This window comes from Dermacentor andersoni, chromosome 3, assembly GCF_023375885.2.
Source record: "Dermacentor andersoni chromosome 3, qqDerAnde1_hic_scaffold, whole genome shotgun sequence".
Classification (NCBI taxonomy): Eukaryota; Metazoa; Arthropoda; class Arachnida; order Ixodida; family Ixodidae; genus Dermacentor; species Dermacentor andersoni.
Window position 1 is genome coordinate 56,189,332 of NC_092816.1, and position 18,745 is coordinate 56,208,076.

General features: G+C 46.6%; 1 protein-coding gene across 1 annotated transcript in view; it reads right to left on the bottom strand.

Moving 5' to 3' along the window:
* Positions 1-10,647, bottom strand: part of LOC126520814 (ras-related protein Rap-1b-like) — a 131,267-nt gene extending 120,620 nt beyond the window's left edge. The window contains exon 1 of the mRNA XM_055063253.2: positions 9,618-10,647. Within this exon, the coding sequence (XP_054919228.1) occupies positions 9,618-9,759 (142 nt within the window). The 5' untranslated portion in view covers positions 9,760-10,647. The remainder of the gene's footprint in view (positions 1-9,617) is intronic.
* Positions 10,648-18,745: the final 8,098 nt, after the last annotated feature.

Below are 18,745 nucleotides of genomic sequence, written 5' to 3' on the forward strand. Positions count from 1 at the left end.
TCGGTTTGAAAGAAGATGTCAAAAAAAGAAAAACAAAACAAAGCTGCTATTTGTTTTTCAGTCATTGTCACTTGCGTGATGTGAGAGACAGGGATCTCGCCATCATGCTTTCCTTGCAAACATTTCGAGTTACTCAGAAATCGGGTCAGGTTTGGTGCTGGGCAAGAACCGTCGCTTCGACACCTGCTGCCATGGTTGTTGGCGCAGAACTTCTGGGACAAAATCTATTACAGGGAACTCCGGCGCTAGTGGCATAGGGGGATCTCTGGGTATGTTCGTTTCCACAACAACACGACAATGGCATGGAACGCGAATCTGCCGTAACTCCGTTTCTCCTGGCTTCATGGGGCTGTGGGAACTTAAAAATGATCACTTTTGTTTTTCAGCGAAGTATAGGGTTACGAATGCAATGAATCGCAATCCTTATGTATTTGCGCAGAAACGTATTGCCTCCACGCGTTGAGAAAAGCATGATTTCTCGTCGCGCTGCTAAGCTTGAGGTAGCAGGTTCAATCCCAGCCGCGGGGGCCGCATTTCAATGGGAACGAAATGCAAGAAAGCCGCTTGTTTGCTTAGACTTAGGTGCACGTTAAAGAACACCAGGTGTTCAAAGTTAATCCGTAGTCCCCAACTACGGCTTGCCGCGTAATCAGATTGTGGTTTTGGCATGTAGAACTCCAGAAATAATTGTTAATTTTTTTTCATATGTGATTTCGTGGAAAGAAAGATCAAGCACAAGAGATAACGTCCAGAGAAAGTCTGAAGGAAGAAGCATAAAGATTAGACAAATCCATGCGCTACCCATGATTCACATGATAGCTCAACCATCGCACAGCCAAATTTTCCTCTAGTGATTTGATCAGAAGCTCTATGCGGCGCGATATAACCAAGGAACAGCCATAGGGAACAGCGATAGGGAACCACACAGTGATAGGGAACCAGCGCTATGGCAGTTCGACTGTCCTGCTAAACAATACCGGCGCCGTCTGGCAGACAGGCCTCGAAAATGGTACAATATCTTGAACAATGGCAGAGTTGAGTTGAGTTGAGTTGAGTGGTTGTAGGCTACTGGTGGGATTAGCCTTGCAGTAGCTGCCGGCAATTGCTCCACCGTAGCGACACTTAAAATACATAAATCATATAAATCAGACACAGACCTCACAACTACACATAGTCACTCCTAAGGTCACCATGTGGAGGCCAAATCCGTGTCCTGCAGGTAATTTAAAAGAAGGCGAGAAACCTCCTTCCTATCTAACTGGTTCCCGCGCGGGAAAACAATGTCCTGAAGAGAACTGTGGGGAATTCCTGTCTTCTTGAGGGACCCGAATAACGCACTCCTTTCCGCGTAAACATAAGGCATCAGTACGAAGCCCGTGCTCTAACCTTTGAAGGGCGGATTTCGAATCCGTAAGAATGACAGCAGGTTGAGGCGTACAAAACCGTAGCTTCTTTAGAGCTGCCTCAATGGCAACGCTTTCAGCGGTTGTGGAAGACACGACTGCAGTGAAGCGAACCGACCAATCATACTTCAAATAGGGGTTGTGAAAAGCAGCTGCACTAGATCCTCTGACCTTGTCCACAGAGCCATCAGTAAAAATTTGAAGATGACGTGCATATTCAGTTTCAAGATGTTCCAGCACGAGCGAGCGCGTTTCCGCTCTCTCGTTGTAACAACGAGAGACGGTTACCTGGGTCTTGACGCTAGAGGTGGAACTAAGAGGTTGAAACCACCTTGGTCTTTCGCGAGCCTCAATTGTTCGTTGACAATTCCTCACGTTCGTGCTAAGCGGAGTTCTCCTTTGAACAATGGCAGAATTCCAACCTGTGTCAGTGTTTGCTTTATACTGACGAGTCCAGCCATTCGCATTGCGGGAGGCGCGTGCTTTGCTATGTTCTAGCACGCCGATACCCATTCAGGTCAAATGCTGGTTCATTTGCCCCAAGATAAGCGGTGAACTGGCTGACGCGAAATCGCGACTCGTCCTACCAGAAACTGTTCCCTCCGCCCGCTATAGGCTGCGCGTTAGGGCGCTTCTGTTATTCTCGTTTTGTTTGTTTGCTTGTTTCCATTGTTGTTACTGGCATGCAAAGTTTCAGCGCGTGTTCCCTACAGTGCACTAGAATAGCGTGCCCGGCCACATGGCCTGACACAAACGCCAACCACCGCTTCCGGCGCGCGCGTTCCCAGTGGCAACGACAGTAGCCATATTTTCTTTCGCGGGAATCCTCGGCTCGGTTCTTTTAATCCTGCTGTCCGAAAACGGGGATGTTGCGAGTAAGTCGTCGGAGTGTGGTGATGACGTGCCCCGCAATGTATGGGGGGCGCTGAGCGACCACTTATGGGACGCTATGAGACGCAAACGCGACGGTGAAACTTTAACGAGTTGGGCTGCAGACGCCACGAGTAGATTAACACGTCCCCGTCCTCCATTAACGAAACCATTTCGTGATGCCGGGTGTGAAGCGGAGGCTCGTTTGAGGACGTTTATGGTCGGCTTCAACGAGGACGCCGCTTGCTTAAACAGGGAGCTTGCGGTGCGTGATATGGAGCAATGCGTTCGTTCTATGGTTTTCGCTTACAACGAGATGCTAATACCTTGCCGCAGGTGACGGGATCGCGCCTAACCTGAAGGGAGACTAACTATAAACACGCTAGATCAGTTTAGACTGACGTAGCACGTTTTTCTCAAAACGAATATCATTTTTTTTTCCTGACTTCGCGGTAATATGACGGTTATCGGACGCGAAAATGAAAAATCGATGTCTTATTTCTTTTATTTCACGCCAGGGCTTCAGCGCTGGTACACGCCAGTTGCGACGTCAAGAATTTGGAAGCATTTTCTCGCATTCGGGCAGCCGCGGCTCAGTGAACGGTCTTGAAAGTTTCAAAACTTCGGCCTTTGGATCATTTAGAATGCAGTATAGTCCACCTTCACCGAAGAAATGTTAAGTATGTCCGAGCAGACGTGGTCAAGATCCATGACGTCATGGCGAGGGGGCGCGGGAGTGGGAAGGCAGCGTCGCCACCCGTATTCCATATTTGTGTCTCTTATTGCTTCTCACGCCTCTCATAACGGTAAGAATAGGGCTTAGTATTGTTGAGCGTAACCATTATACCAGGGGCAAAACATTTTCCCCTCTAGTGTTCCTTTATAGGTGTCAGCGACACTCCAAGAAAACTTACGCGCGTCTGAAGCACGGTGCTTTAGCGCAGAGTCTCTGCAGACACTGTGTTGACGTCACTTCGAGCCACTGAGAAAATGATCAATGGACGCGATATGAGTTGTGCAGTTCGACAACCTTTGTTCGACGAAAGAGAGTAAGAAATTAAATCGGGAAAGAAGGGGTTTCTGGTCGGCGCGCCTTTAAATGTCATCGTGACATTTCGCTCCGGGACGAGTTCCTGTGCCAAGTGCCTGGCACGCGCTGAGTGGTGTTGCTACACGCGTTTCGTTCCATGGATGCGGTGCTGTTTCTGCAATTCGTGGGAATTCAAAATCGGACCTGCAACGCCAATCTACCCTGGGCGCAACTCACTCACTCACTCACTCACTCACTCACTCACTCACTCACTCACTCACTCACTCACTCACTCACTCACTCACTCACTCACTCACTCACTCACTCACTCACTCACTCACTCACTCACTCACTCACTCACTGAATCCATGTTGCCCTGCGCGCTGCTGTCAAATACCTCCTGCAAAACGCACCACAGAAATGGGCCATCTTTTGCGACTCTGAGGTAGCACTTCACAGTCCGCATTTTGCCCTATATCATATAGGACTCATGAGCAGGTGACATATGAAATAAGAGAAGACCATCATCAAGCTATTCCAAAAGTGGATGAAATTATATTCCAGCGGCTATCTGGGCATACCCGCATTGCTGGTAATGACCTCGCCGATGAAGCCGCCCGGTCTGTCCATCTGGAAGCCCGACTAGTTCGAATCCGCTTATCCAGAACCGACGCTGCAAGAAAGCTTCATATCGTGCTAAAGTTATGACGCACAAATACAGATATTCTCCCAACCTCCCGAAGTGTCATCTTCATAGGCTTGATCCATCCTTAAAGCTAGAAGTGCCATCAGAAGTTTCCCGCTGTGAGGCGACAGTATTGTGCCGCCTCTGGCTCGCGGTGGCATTTACGAAGACCGACTCATTCCGCATTTGCATTGGGGATATGCCCATGTGCGACTCTTGTGGAACTACAGAAACGATTGAACACTTCCTATGTATCTGTCCCCAGTACAACGTCGAGCGTGAAGCTCTCTGGACAGCATTGAACCAGCTAGACTCTAGACAATATTCGGAAATGAAGATCCTTGGACAACAAATGTGGCACGGAAAGCCACAAAAGTGTTGTTGAAATACCTCAAGTCGACAGGTCTTGGCAACAGTGTGTAGACTCGTTGCGAACCTTCAAATGTGCGCGAAACTGTGCTCTCTCTATCTCCTGTCTCTCTCTCTCTCTCTCTTCGTCCTGATTACCCCTTCCCCGGTGCAGGGTAGCAAAATTGACGTACGTCCGGTTAACCTCCCTGCCTTCCTTGTCTTCTATTTTTCTCTCTCTCTCTCTTCCCTGCCTCGCTCTCTCAACCACTGACTCACCTAATAGGTAATGTAAACACAGCAACGCAAAAAAAATGTAATTCTGGGAACAATGCATTCATTTCAGTTTTCGCAGGAGAACGCATGAAGATGGAATCATAAGCGCGCTGCCATACTCGCTAAACCACGCCCTGGTTCAACCTAACTATAGAAAGAAACTTAATACGACCAAATGGAAGCGGCTACTGTAAAAAAAAAAGAGCAATCCAAGTCTTACAGTGTAATAATACATATACCAGACTGCTTCAGTAGGGTTCTGCTCCGAAATTCATCGTTCTTATTTTGCATTAGAGTTTTTATATAAGATGTTGATACCAGCGAATGGTGCCGGCTACAGAAAATGACAATTTAATTGCATACCTTCACAAGCTTCCCACACTCTTTCATTGGTTATAGAACCACCAAGATTGTTAAAATTAAAAGCTACGTCGTCGAACATCTACGCAGTCTCCTTGTAACGCCAAAGAGACACAATAAATTGGAACGCGACCCATGTGCGTACGAGCGCATCGCATATAATATAATGTGAAAGAGGAGGACGCCTTGTCGCTGATTAGTTTTGTGACTAGAAAACACTGATTTGTGCCCAGCTACGCTTTCGTTGCGAGACAGCATTCGGTTATACCTGGAAGCGCACGCTTAAGATCGAGGTGCGCGTTCACGGAACCCTTCTTACGCAAGAACTATCCGCTGTTGGCGCCCTCCTGGCGCGGGAATCGTCTCGTTGAAGCGCCGGTTGCAATCTTGAGTCGAAGTGGCCCGTACGACCGCCGATGAGGAAGAGTTGTTACACAAATGAAATTTGGTGAATGCGAGCCATTTTCCTTTTCGTTTTTATTGCGATAGTACTTATGTGGACACTCCAGGCGCATTTCTGCCGTCGTCGTGATGTTCCAGATAAAGTCCAAGGGCGATAACATCGTCGCCGCGCGCCGTATGCTGTATGTGCGATTGAAAGCGTGCGAGGGTGAGCTGACGATGGTGGCTCAATCTTGCACGCGCAAGGTAGTAAAGCGGGGAGGAAGCGCGCCATCTTCCGTCGTGCGCAAGCCGCCCGAGGGGGGGGGGGGAGGGGAGGGAGGGGTTGGGAGCGTTCTACTCCGGCGGTGGCTGCGTATGGTGCGGACGCGTGGGCCCTATCTTGAAAGCAATCTGTGATGGGGGACAGCGGGCGTCGAGTGCTGATAGCTTCGTGTGCGCTTTGTTCTCGCCGCTTAGTGGGCGTTGAAGCGAGAGGCAGCACGAAGGTCAATTTGCTCGCTGCTGCTGCCGTGCTTCCTCACTCACACGTTTTGACAGCAAGTGTGCGCGGTCGTCGAGTGATATGTGCTCATGTTTGTTTGTCCGTGTGTCACATCGTGCTCGTTAATTTGCTTAGTAAGCGAATGTTTACAAGTTTATACGGTTGCTAAAACTAATATCCTTACTTAGTACAGCTGTCTATTAATTTGCTATGACAATCGATGCGTTCCCTTTAGGGCGAAAATGTAACTTTTTTATTGAAATGAAAATGCAAGAAAGAGATTCGATTTCGTAATAAGGTAACAAGCTTCTTCAGGCAATCAAAAAGAAATCACCTTCATGATCTCTTCATTAGCGAAACCTTAAAACTCAGTGATGCTTTCTGGCAGAAGCTCAATCTTATACTTGACCGTGGGCGGTGTGGTGACATGGTACTCATTAAGTAGATATACATGCGTAATTACCTCCGGAAAATTACTATGTGATAATTTTAACTTCTTCGTCTCATTAGTTTACAGTTTCCTTGATAGAGGTCGTTTGGATTATATGCAAGCAAAATGCAGAGGAAGTGCTTTCTTAAAACCGACTAATTCACCACAAGTGTTCCATGTGTTTTCTAGTCTCCCCAACGCGAGAAGCTGTGACATTGCCAACTTAAATATTCGAACAGTGATGCACATATTAGATATCCTTCACCCTGTCCTCAGTCACATATACAAACGAACTTTTATGCATAGCACGTTCTCGAAGAAATGCGACTAGCCAAGATTAGTGTCCTTTTCAAGGGTGAAGGTAGAAATAAGCTAACCAACTACAGGCCCATATCAATTCTCCCCGTTTTTTCCAAAGGCCTCGAGGAATATATAATTACCGCATGACATCTTTTTGTGAAAAGCGCAGCATAATAAAAAAAGTGAATTCAGCTTCTGGAAAGGGCCTTCCATCAAGCTAGTGCTCCTAACACAAAACAAATTTCTTCTAGGTGCCATTGAACATAAATGACTAAATGTCGGGATATTCCTGGATTCTTTATAGGCATTCGATCGGATAAATAATGGCACTTTGTTGAAGAAACTCGAAATGTATGGATTCAGGGGTGTCTCTTTAGTTTTTATGAATAGCTATCTGACATTTCGCCGCCAAGGGATTGTAATAATAGTAAAGCTTCGGACGATCTTGCAGTCACATCAGGTTTACCTCAAGGAAGTATTCTAGGGCCACTTTTATTTAACCTTGACATGTTAAGCACTGACCTAACATTTCGGTTTGCAATATATATGGACGACAGAAACTTATCCTTCACCTCGACAGACGCAGAAGATTTAGTGCACAAAGCAAACACTACACTCAGCAAATTAAATGCATGGAGAAAATCCAACTGTCGTAAATTATTACTACGAAAACCAAAGCAGTGCTTTCTAAGTCCAGAAATCGCGAGGTAAACGTCGAGATTGCTTTAAAATTTTGCGATGCTTACCTTGATGTCGTTCCACCAGTCAAAACCCTAGGAATTATAATTGAGTAAAGTTTAACGTGGAATATTCATATCGATAGGGTTGCTGCTAAACTTGCTCGTGTTGCTGGCATCCTTAACAAATTGTGCTTCTTTCTTCCTCAAAATATTAAATTGCTCACCCACAACTCCTTTTAAGGAAATATAAGGAAACTTTTTTTTTGTTGCAGAACTACGTACAATAGCTAATTCGAGATTCGACGCTCGCATAGAACCTCTTTGCCTCTCGGGATCAAAAAGGTGCATGATTCTTACAATTATTTGCAACTAAACAGGGTGCTAATGGGGAACTCTGAATACCTTGAAAAATGAAGGCTTCCTTACTGAGGTAAGGAAGCCTTCAGTTTTCAAGGTAAGGAAGATTTCATTGCTTGACCCTACCTTGTCTCACGGAACCTCATATTACATAAAACACACGTAACCAAGAAATCGCGCACATTCCCGCCTCTCGGATACAGTGTGGTGATCGAGCGACGCGTTACAGATTGTCATTTCTCCTAAACAGACAGCAAGACTTTTAATTCTTTTGTTGCGATGCCCTTGCCTTTTGCTTTTATTTCGACATGATGTACTTGCCTTGTGTTTTCTTTTTCTTATAACATGTACTTTCATTGCACTATGTAGTGATTGTGTAAATGCTGCTATCGATCAAGTCGTCAATGTTAATTTTTATTTGTTAGGGGTTACAGAGCCCCTCAAGCCTATCGTGGTGCTTTTAGTTGCACTGTTATTGCTGCACTGTTGTCGAATAAACCTTTGACTTTGACTTGGCCTTGAAAGAAAAAAAAATTCAGTGACTGCACAATAGTGATGGCCACTCCTTTTCGTATATTAGTAATAATAGTAGGACGAAAAATATTATAAGGTAAAAAAAACATTGCACGTTCGGAAAATCTAGAGCGAAGTTCACTGACCAGAGTACATCTGGTCCGCGTATAGTCCGAAACATACTGGAACATTCCTAGACAAGAAAGGAAGACAAGTTGCACCACGCGCTGTTCCGAGTCCCGAAATATGCGCTTATACACCGAGTTCCGAACACGTACACGAGTCGGCGATACAGGCCGAGACGAGTAGCGCGCAGAGGCGCAACATTGAAAAGCGGACTTCGTGACACAAGACGCGCACAAGGAAACACGAGCGCGACACGCATATTAAACAACAGTCACACGATGAGAGATGGAAGGGGAAGGAAGGAAAAGGCGTGGAGGTTAAGCGGACTTTCTCCAGGCAGGAGGAGGGGGAATGAAAGAGAGAGAGGGAAACAGATGACGTGAGTTCAGATCATCTGCACGCCCTACGCAAGGTGCAGGGTGTCTGTACATTCGGTAACTCCAGTCTGTCGCCATCATGTGCCGCAGCAGAGCTCGTGCGTTAATATTTGCTTCGGTAAGCGGCCGATCGTCCAGTCAAACAAGCGCACATAAATACATCGAGTAGAAGCGGGTAGCGGTCACACAGACAGCATTACGGGACATGTGGTGCACCCTTATCTTAATCGGCAGTGGTCGAGAAAGATATGTTTCCAAAGCGAAAGTTCCGCCTCGTCTTCGTCAGGGCTGACTGCTGTTGATCATTTGTGTATCCAGATTTATTTATTTATTTATTTATTTACTTTACTAACAAAATGAAAGGAGGAGCCAACGTTTCGACAAGTGAACTTGTCTTCTTCCCCCTCTTTCACTCTCATTCAAGGAGTGAGATGAAGGGATACGAGCAGCTCAAATTTTTTCATGGGGGAAACGGTACGAAGAAACAGACAACGAAGCCGGAGAAAGCATAGGTGATGTTAATTTTCATGTCTAATTGAAACGCAGAAATAATTAGGCAAAGGGAAACGAAAGTGCACGACAAGCTAACTTGCCCCAGGTTTCAACCGAAACCACGTCTTTCGCAATAAACGTGTAGTGCCTCACCAATGTAAGGCTGCCGAATGCCAGCTTTACATTGCGGATGATAACTTCGATCGCGATCAACTAACTGGGATCGAGCTCATGACGGAGCAAAAATCGAGCGTTCTCGCGAATGGATACGCAGCAGCGAGTGATTTGCAGCGAGTATGATCCCGATTGATTCAAACACGCTCGAGATACGTGACCGTGTGACCATCGCGAACACTCCATTATAGACCTGCCTCTCCTGTGGAGGTTTGCGCCTGTTCGTCAGTCGACTAGCGGCGTGGAGAAAAAGAAAAATGGAAAGGAAGAACGAAAACGATGGTAGCTCGAATTCAGATATCTTTCTTACCTGGCGTTTGTATGGAGCTCCGGTAGCAGTCCTCGACTGTCGGCTTGTAAACGCTGTCGAACAATCCTTCCATGAACTGTACGATGAGCGAAGTTTTGCCCACACCGCCGGCGCCGATCAACACTAATTTGTTTTCCCGCATGCCGGGCAGGTGCTGCTCGGGCCGCTCGCCTCCACCTGCCACCTCCTCGTTCACCGAACTCTTGCGACGTGGCCCATGGAGGACACACTTGTACGGGAGCGTCACTTTCTCATCGGACGGTTCTTGAAAGGACGCCGTGTTTCCCGCGGACAGAGAGCGACGTCACGTGACCTTTTCTCCCCTCTTTTTTCCCCCTTCTTTCGTTACACGGCGTCGATCTTAACAACACATCGTCTCTTGTATCCGTTGTATTGTACTACACGAGGTTTCCAAGCCTTCTTGTCCCGTCGTATAGACTCCGCTTGCCCGCGCTCCTCTACTTCGACTTTTCGTTCACTCGTCGATGTCTTCCCGCGTCGCTGTCAAGTCTGGCGTCTGCTCGCTCAATGAAATCTCGATCGTCTGTCTACGTAAAGGCAGAGCTGCTCATCGTTGAAACCGTTTCGTCTGTTCTTCGAGCGCTTCAAATACTACCTGCTCGTGACGTCGGGCAGACTGTGTCCTACTCTTCGGTCGGCTGTCTCTACGTGTCAAAGCCTGCGTTTCGTAAATGTTGCGAAACTTCCCGCTCACTCTTCTGTTCTCAAGGTGACCGTACGTAATGGAAAAGCTCAGCGTCTCACAGTGGGAGGAAACAGGAGTCCGGCCCGCAGATCGTCGTCTTCGTCTCGTCGTTCGTCTTCGACTCGCGCTTGCGGAACTAATAGAGAATGACACCGTACGGTATCGATAGCAGCGAAATAACGCAAGGACACAGCTCTCGAAGTACCACGTAAAACGCCGAGCTGACGCCCAAGCAGTACACGGAATGTATTGCGCCGCGCGAGACGAGGTTTTAGAAGCGAAACGCGGCGAGCCCCGTCTGCGGCGCGTGCGCTGCGCGATCTTTTGCTGCCACTTAGCCGCGTCGTCTGCTTCGACATTCGGAGCGGGAGGGAGCGATGCGTAGGTGGCGCTGCGAGTAGTGTGTCGTCAGAAGAGCATGCACAACTCTCGATTGCGAGAGACCAAGAAATGGCGTCACTAATCGATTCTAGGAGTTTTGCACGAAAGGCTTCTCGGATTCTAGTTCCTTTGCTCGTGGCGACGCATTTGAGTCTAAATGGTCATGACGAACTCGTAGATGAATATAAAACGGATAAATGTAATTGATAGTTCTTACGAAGTATTCTTGATCTGCCAGTTTCCTCTATTTTTTTTCGCTAAGGCAGTCGCTTCTGGATGGCACAGCTGAAAGGCCAATATAGGATTAGTGAAGCAACGCTATATTACAACCGCGAAGCAACAAATTGCGAGAAGTTTGCGGATCCTGTCAACGACAATACCTTCGTTGAATAAACGTTATCTGGTCACGTGACGCCGCGTGGGAAGCTCAAGAAAGGAGATCTGTGCTCTGACGCATATGCACCGACTCGACAACGCGCGCGCGCGCGCGCGCGGCTGGATGGCGGCACTCGCATCGCCCAATTTCCATGACAACCACCAGTTGCGTCTCCTACGCGTCGGTGGCTGGCGGAGCGTGGAAGATACGCTGGCACGAGAGGGGAAGGAAAAAAAATACCGCATGACAAAACCTGAATGAAGGAGGAGCGGGTTGTCGTTTCGAGAATAGCAACGCAGTTGCTGGGTTCTGACTGCGTTCATGATACAGCGCGAACTTATGAGTGCCCAAAAGGACGAAGCCCCCACCCATTCACGTCAGGTCAGATCCTCTCTCGTCTCTACACGAGAGAAACCCAGGGCCAGGACTTGGCATTTAAACGAGGACTCGCCGTGCGGCGCACCTCATTCATCGCTTTCGCGAGATAGCTGAGGCGGCGTAGGGCGCACTCACATCACTGAAAGGAGCCACGGGTGTTCATTCACGGTCAAGTACTCGCGCGTTTGTTCGCACGGCGTGTCCTTACAAGACAAGTTCAACTGCGTTTCTTTCTTTCTCTTTTTGATGGCCTGTGGTGTCGTTCTTGAACGACAGGCCTCTTGGAGACACGGCTTAGATTTCTGTTCTTTCTTCTACATTTATGCGGGGTTATGGGAAGTTCTTTTGAATTTCGGATGCAAGAAGATTAAAGCAATAGCTTCGCCAAGAAACAGCCAGCATCTTAGAGCTTCCTTTGCAAGGTCGATATTGAGTGGGCGTTTTCGGTTTTGAAGACTAACCGAGAAAACGTAAGGGTGTTCCCGCTTTGACACGTGCTCATTGAAGGTGTAGCACATTTGTATCATTTGTATCATTTGTATCATTTGTATCAAACAACCTTTTGATTCGCAAAAGAGAATATACTTTTAAATTTTCACCTTCTTTCAGCAACAAAATTGTCTTACGTCCTACTCCCGGTGGTTGGTAAAACGGTTCGAAGAAAGTTTCGCGTGGCGTAATTTTAGCGGTAGCGTTAAGAGGGCGCGTAACCTAGCCGTATGCCTGCTGTTTAGCAGGCCAGGCTTTTGCGTTCAAGGGGTACTGCCCGAAATACACGCGTCATTGCAGTAAGTAAGCCGAATCTGAGAAAGGCATAGGTCAGTGAAAAGGTGGGCCGGTGAAACAGGCCTGTCTGTATGAATCCGAGCTCTCTTCCGAAGAATTTCGTTGGAACTAAGAATATAGTGTCAAGGACGTCAAAACAGTTGCGGTTTATGCGGAGAAATTTGAAGAAATTTGGAGCGTTGCCCGAAGTCCAGCGACAAAAAGTGACAGCTCACAAAAGTTAAATCCGGCCTACGGTTGGGTGAATTTGCCGACGTGGTGGGGCATCCTGCTGCGGAACATAGCATTAAGGCACTGGAAAACATTCAGAAAAAAGACGCGCCGCTTTATGTTCTATCGCTTTGGACCGCCCATTTCTAACCTTAATCGCTTATCATTGATTGCATGGGAAGCCACTCGAAGAAAAATTAATACTGAAATTGTTCTTTGGGCTATATTGGCGATATCGGTCTCAGCGCGAGTGATTAGGTCAATGACGATGCCAATAAAAAAAAAACTACAAGGTGCTAAGCAAATATGTTTGCAACAAATCAGTGTATAGTTCTTTTTTTTCTCGTGGTATTGGCAGCCTGGAAAAAACTCCCAGCTGAAGTCATATCAGCAACTACTACAGGCGCGTCCTCGACTAGAGTTGAATCACTTTTCACATAGGGCGGGGGTAAAAAGAAATCGTTTGCTTCTCAGACTTGAGCCCATCTTCGACGTTCTCGAGTCTTGGTCATATCTTATCCTTTTGCCTGCTTTGCTATGCTGTACACGTGAAGTTTGTTATTGGCACTTAGACGGCAGAATTCCTAGTTTTTACGTGACCTGTGCTTTTATCTAATAGAGTCGTGCTCTGTTTTGTTTTATTCTCGTTTTGTCCCGGCATTTACCTTCCTGTGAAAAGGCGTTTGAGAAGAGCTTATAGTTTGGCGAATAATTGATTGTCGGGGTTCATAGAGGTCGTTTCTGTGTTTCGTGTTGTAATAACATCATGTTTTCGTCTTCCCCAGTGAATACCAGCCGCCTTAACCTTTACACATGTGGTCGGCAGCTTGTATGTAAATAAAGTTTTAAAAAAGGTGCACATGAACACCACTAGAAATTTCGTGTTGGAATTCGAAACAGGCCAGCGACTTCTCTGGGTAAATCGCCCGCTACGGCTACAACGACGTGGTCTCCCAACACCTCGCCTCTAACATACAAATGAAAATACGATCTACGACAGTATAACTGTATAACTGCATAACAAATGAAAATACAATCTACGACAGTAGCCCTGTAGAACATGTTCTACAGGGCTAATACGAATTGGATTAAGTGAAGTGAGGTAAAGAAAGGGCTAGAGTTGCAAAGGTATTTGGTATTACTCTAGGATCATTGGATTACATTGATCCTTATAGTCAGTCCTAAAATCTTTTTTCTTCTTTTCTTTGCCGGTGTCCGAATATGCGTTAAAGCTTCAAAAATACGACGGGTCGACAAGCTAGACTTAGTACTTTGCCTGTAACTATAATTAGTACCCAAGAACATATAACTCAGTAATGCTCAACTTGTTGAATGTCGATTACGCGTGTATTTTTGTGTGCTTCACTGGCGCCTGTGCGCACGCAGCCTTCCAACCTCCAAGCCCGCTCACAAGTGTCTGCCTCCTGTAAAGCGTGCACCGCCGCAGGCTAAAAAGCGTGCAACAAAGCCAACTTTACAAAAAAAAGCAGGTTGCAAAGAAAATTGTCGGACTGCTGTTTAAGATAAAGTAGAAGAATGAAACAGACAAACAGACAAAGAAATTGATTTACAAGGTCCTGAGAAGCTTTGCCCTAGGGCAGAGCTGCGGGCCACTCCCACGTGGGGACATGTCATCATCATCATCATCAGCCTAGTTACGCCCACTGCAGGGCAAAGGCCTCTCCCATACTTCTCCAACTACCCCGGTCATGTACTAATTGTGGCCATGTTGTCCCTGCAAACGTCTTAATGTCATCTGCCCACCTAACTCTCTGCCGCCCCCTGCTACGCTTCCCTTCTCTTGGAATCCAGTCCGTAGCTCTTAGTGACCATCGGTTATCTTCCCTCCTCATTACATGTCCGGCCCATGCCCATTTCTTTTTCTTGATTTCAACTAAGATGTCGTTTACCCGCGTTTGTTGCCTCACCCAATCTGCTCTTTTCTTATCCCTTAACGTTACACCCATCATTCTTCTTTCCATAGCTCGTTGCGTCGTTCTCAATTTCAGCAGAACCCTTTTCGTAAGCCTCCAGGTTTCTGCCCCATATGTGAGTACTGGTAACACACAGCTGTTGTACACTTTCCTTTTGAGGGATAGTGGCAACCTACTGTTCATGATTTGAGAATGCCTGCCAAACGCACCCCAACCCATTCTTATTCTTCTGGTTATTTCAGTCTCATGATCCGGATCCGTGGTCACTACCTGCCCTAAGTAGATGTATTCCCTTACCACTTCCAGTGTTTCGCTACCTATCGTAAACTGCTGTTCTCTTCCGAGACTGTTAAACAGTACTTTAGTTTTCTGCAGATTAATTTTCAGACCCACCCTTCTGCTTTGCCTCTCCAGGTCAGTGAGCATGCATTGCAATTGGTCTCCTGAGTTACTAAGCAAGGCAATATCATCAGCGAATCGCAAGTTGCTAAGGTATTCTCCATCGACTTTTATCCCCAATTCTTCCCACTCCAGGCCTCTGAATACCTCCTGTAAACATGCTGTGAATAGCATTGGAGATATCGTATCTCCCTGTCTGACGCCTTTCTTTATAGGGATTTTGTTGCTTTCTTTGTGGAGGACTACGGTGGCTGTGGAGCCGCTATAGATATCTTCCAGTATTTTTACATATGGCTCATCTACACCCTGATTCCGTAATGCCTCCATGACTGCTGAGGTTTCGACTGAATCAAACGCTTTCTCGTAATCAATGAAAGCTATATATAAGGGTTGGTTATATTCTGCACATTTCTCTATCACTTGATTGATAGTGTGAATATGGTCTATTGTTGAGTAGCCTTTACGGAATCCTGCCTGGTCCTTTGGCTGACAGAAGTCTAAGGTGTTCCTGATTCTATTTGCGATTACCTTAGTAAATACTTTGTAGGCAACGGACAGTAAGCTGATCGGTCTATAATTTTTCAAGTCTTTGGCGTCCCCTTTCTTATGGATTAGGATTATGTTAGCGTTCTTCCAAGATTCCGGTACGCTCGAGGTTATGAGGCATTGCGTATACAGGGTGGCCAGTTTCTCTAGAACAATCTGACCACCATCCTTCAACAAATCTGCTGTTACCTGATCCTCCCCAGCTGCCTTCCCCTTTTGCATAGCTCCTAAGGCTTTCTTTACTTCTTCTGGCGTTACCTGTGGGATTTCGAATTCCTCTAGGCTATTCTCTCTTCCACTATCGTCGTGGGTGCCACTGGTACTGTATAAATCTCTATAGAACTCCTCAGCCACTTGAACTATCTCGTCCATATTAGTAACGATATTGCCGGCTTTGTCTCTTAACGCACACATCTGATTTTTGCCTATTCCTAGTTTCTTCTTCACTGTTTTTAGGCTTCCTCCGTTCCTGAGAGCCTGTTCAATTCTATCCATATTATAGTTCCTGATGTCCGCTGTCTTACGCTTGTTGATTAACTTAGAAAGTTCTGCCAGTTCTATTCTAGCTGTAGGATTAGAGGCTTTCATACATTGGCGTTTCTTGATCAGATCTTTCGTCTCCTGCGATAGCTTACTGGTTTCCTGTCTAACGGCGTTACCACCGACTTCTATTGCGCACTCCTTAATGATGCCCATGAGATTGTCGTTCATTGCTTCAACACTAAGGTCCTCTTCCTGAGTTAAAGCCGAATACCTGTTCTGTAGTTTGATCCGGAATTCCTCTAGTTTCCCTCTTACCGCTAACTCATTGATTGGCTTCTTGTGTACCAGTTTCTTTCGTTCCCTCCTCAAGTCTAGGCTAATTCGAGTTCTTACCATCCTGTGGTCACTGCAGCGTACCTTGCCGAGCACGTCTACATCTTGAATGATGCCAGGGTTCGCGCAGAGTATGAAGTCGATTTCATTTCTAGTCTCACCATTCGGGCTCCTCCACGTCCACTTTCGGCTAACCCGCTTGCGGAAAAAGGTATTCATTATACGCATATTATTCTGTTCTGCAAACTCTACTAATAATTCTCCTCTGCTATTCCTAGAGCCTATGCCATATTCCCCCACTGACTTGTCTCCAGCCTGCTTCTTGCCTACCCTGGCATTGAAGTCGCCCATCAGTATAGTGTATTTTGTTTTGACTTTACCCATCGCCGATTCTACGTCTTCATAAAAGCTTTCGACTTCCTGGTCATCATGACTAGATGTAGGAGCGTAGACCTGAACAACCTTCATTTTGTACCTCTTATTAAGTTTCACAACAAGACATGCCACCCTCTCGTTAATGCTATAGAATTCCTGTATGTTACCAGCTATTTCCTTATTAATCAGGAATCCGACTCCTAGTTCTCGTCTCTCCGCTAAGCCCCGGTAGCACAGTACATGCCCGCTTTTTAGCACTGTATATGCTTCTTTTGTCCTCCTAACCTCACTGAGCCCTATTATATCCCATTTACTACCCTCTAATTCCTCCAATAACACTGCTAGACTCGCCTCACTAGATAGCGTTCTAACGTTAAACGTTGCCAGGTTCAGATTCCAATGGCGGCCTGTCCCCTTTTTCTTTCTTTTTTTTCTTTTTTTTTCTTTCTTTTAATGTCTTTTCCTTTATTTTATCACTGTACGGGAACCCTCCTAGAAAAAAAAATATATATTTATATAGATCTTCAAATATTTATGGCCTCACACTCACATGTGCAGGTCATAAATACCAGGTTCTCTAGCCGGGTGCCATCCATGCGGTATAACCGAGCTCAGATTGGTCCACCTTGACTGACCAAGTAGGGCACCACTGTAGGTTAAATGAGGCGTACAACTCCTGCGGGACCCGCCGTGGTTGCTCAGTGGTTATGGTGTTAGACTGCTGAGCACGAGGTCGCGGGATCGGACCCCGACCACGGCGGCCGCATTTCGATGGGGGCGAAATGCGAAAACACCCGTGTACTTAGAATTAGGTGCACGTTAAAGAACCCCAGGTGGTCGAAATTTTCGGAGTCCTCCACTACGGCGTGCATAATCAGAAAGTGGTTTTGTCACGTAAAACCCCATATATAATTTTTAATTTAACTCCTACGGGGACGGTAGAGTATCCGTCTCCAGTGCAAGAGGACCGTGATTCAAATCCCGGTGCCGCGCTATTCTCCACCGGAAAATACAAAAAAAAAAAAAAAACGTGTGTTGAGAAAATTGCACAAACAGGCCTGGAGTGCGGCCTGATCCCGGTGACCAGAACCGGTAACGCACTCTCTCACCAGAGCAGGATTGGCCACCCTGGTGCAGTACTTGGCCACAACCTCCTATATGAATACAACAATCAAACCCCGGCCCTCAGTCCCCAGCAGCCGCGAAGCAACTGACCACGGCGGCGGTCAGATCTGTGACGCTGCAGAGGGTGCTAAGAATACCTGGGACATGTAGGCCGAGCCTAACCGCCGCATCGTGGGCTCTCTGTACAGCCCAAGTTTGGCGTGAAAGTTCTGAGCGCTCGATGACAGAGCTTCATTCTACTCCCGGGATGCGATTGGGTCCCTGTAACGAGGGGCATCGCCAGAACATGTGTGTGATATTGAAAGAAATAAGAAAACAATAGCACGATACACGCATAAATAAAGAAGAACGTAATTATTGAGACACCAAAGAGAGTAACGATTTCAATTAGTGAATTGCACTTCTCCAATACCGAACAAGCCACTCCTAGGGCCAGACGATGTTTAGTAGGTCGGAAAACGAGCAATGTCGAAAGACAGTTGGCGCCAACACCTTGCGATTCCCCTACCAGCTTTCCGTGACGACATGGATTTTGATGGCGTCTCCTCGGCCGCACTTAATAGTTTAGCGATAAAGATGGACTACAGTGTAACTCTGAAATAGTCAAGGACTGAAGCTAGCAAGCTTCGAGAACATTAACGGAGCCACAATTGCCAAAATATGCAAAAAACATTTTTTTTAGGTCGTGGCGTCATGTTGACGTGCTGGCGTCCGCGTTACTGCGCGAAGTTCAAAAACTCGAACTTGGAGCATCGTTTTCTCTTCTAATGGTCAACCTATGACCACGCAATTTGCCGAATGAGAGCTTTAATATAACACCTTATCGGTATAAACGCGTTGACGGTTTCCCTTTAATGTCAATATTAAGAGTTAGAGGCACTCATTCACGCCATTCGGTCTAGGGAGCGAGAAAGTATTTAAATAAATTAAATGCGAGCAATTGTGCCAGGCCGTGCACATACGCTTGTATGCGCCGCGCAAGGAGAGGCTTAGGGGAGGAAAATTCCCTAGAATGAGGTGAATGACGGGAACGGGGTGGACAAGAAAGAAAATATAGGAGATAAAAAGAAGTATGTAACAACGGTATGAAAAGGTA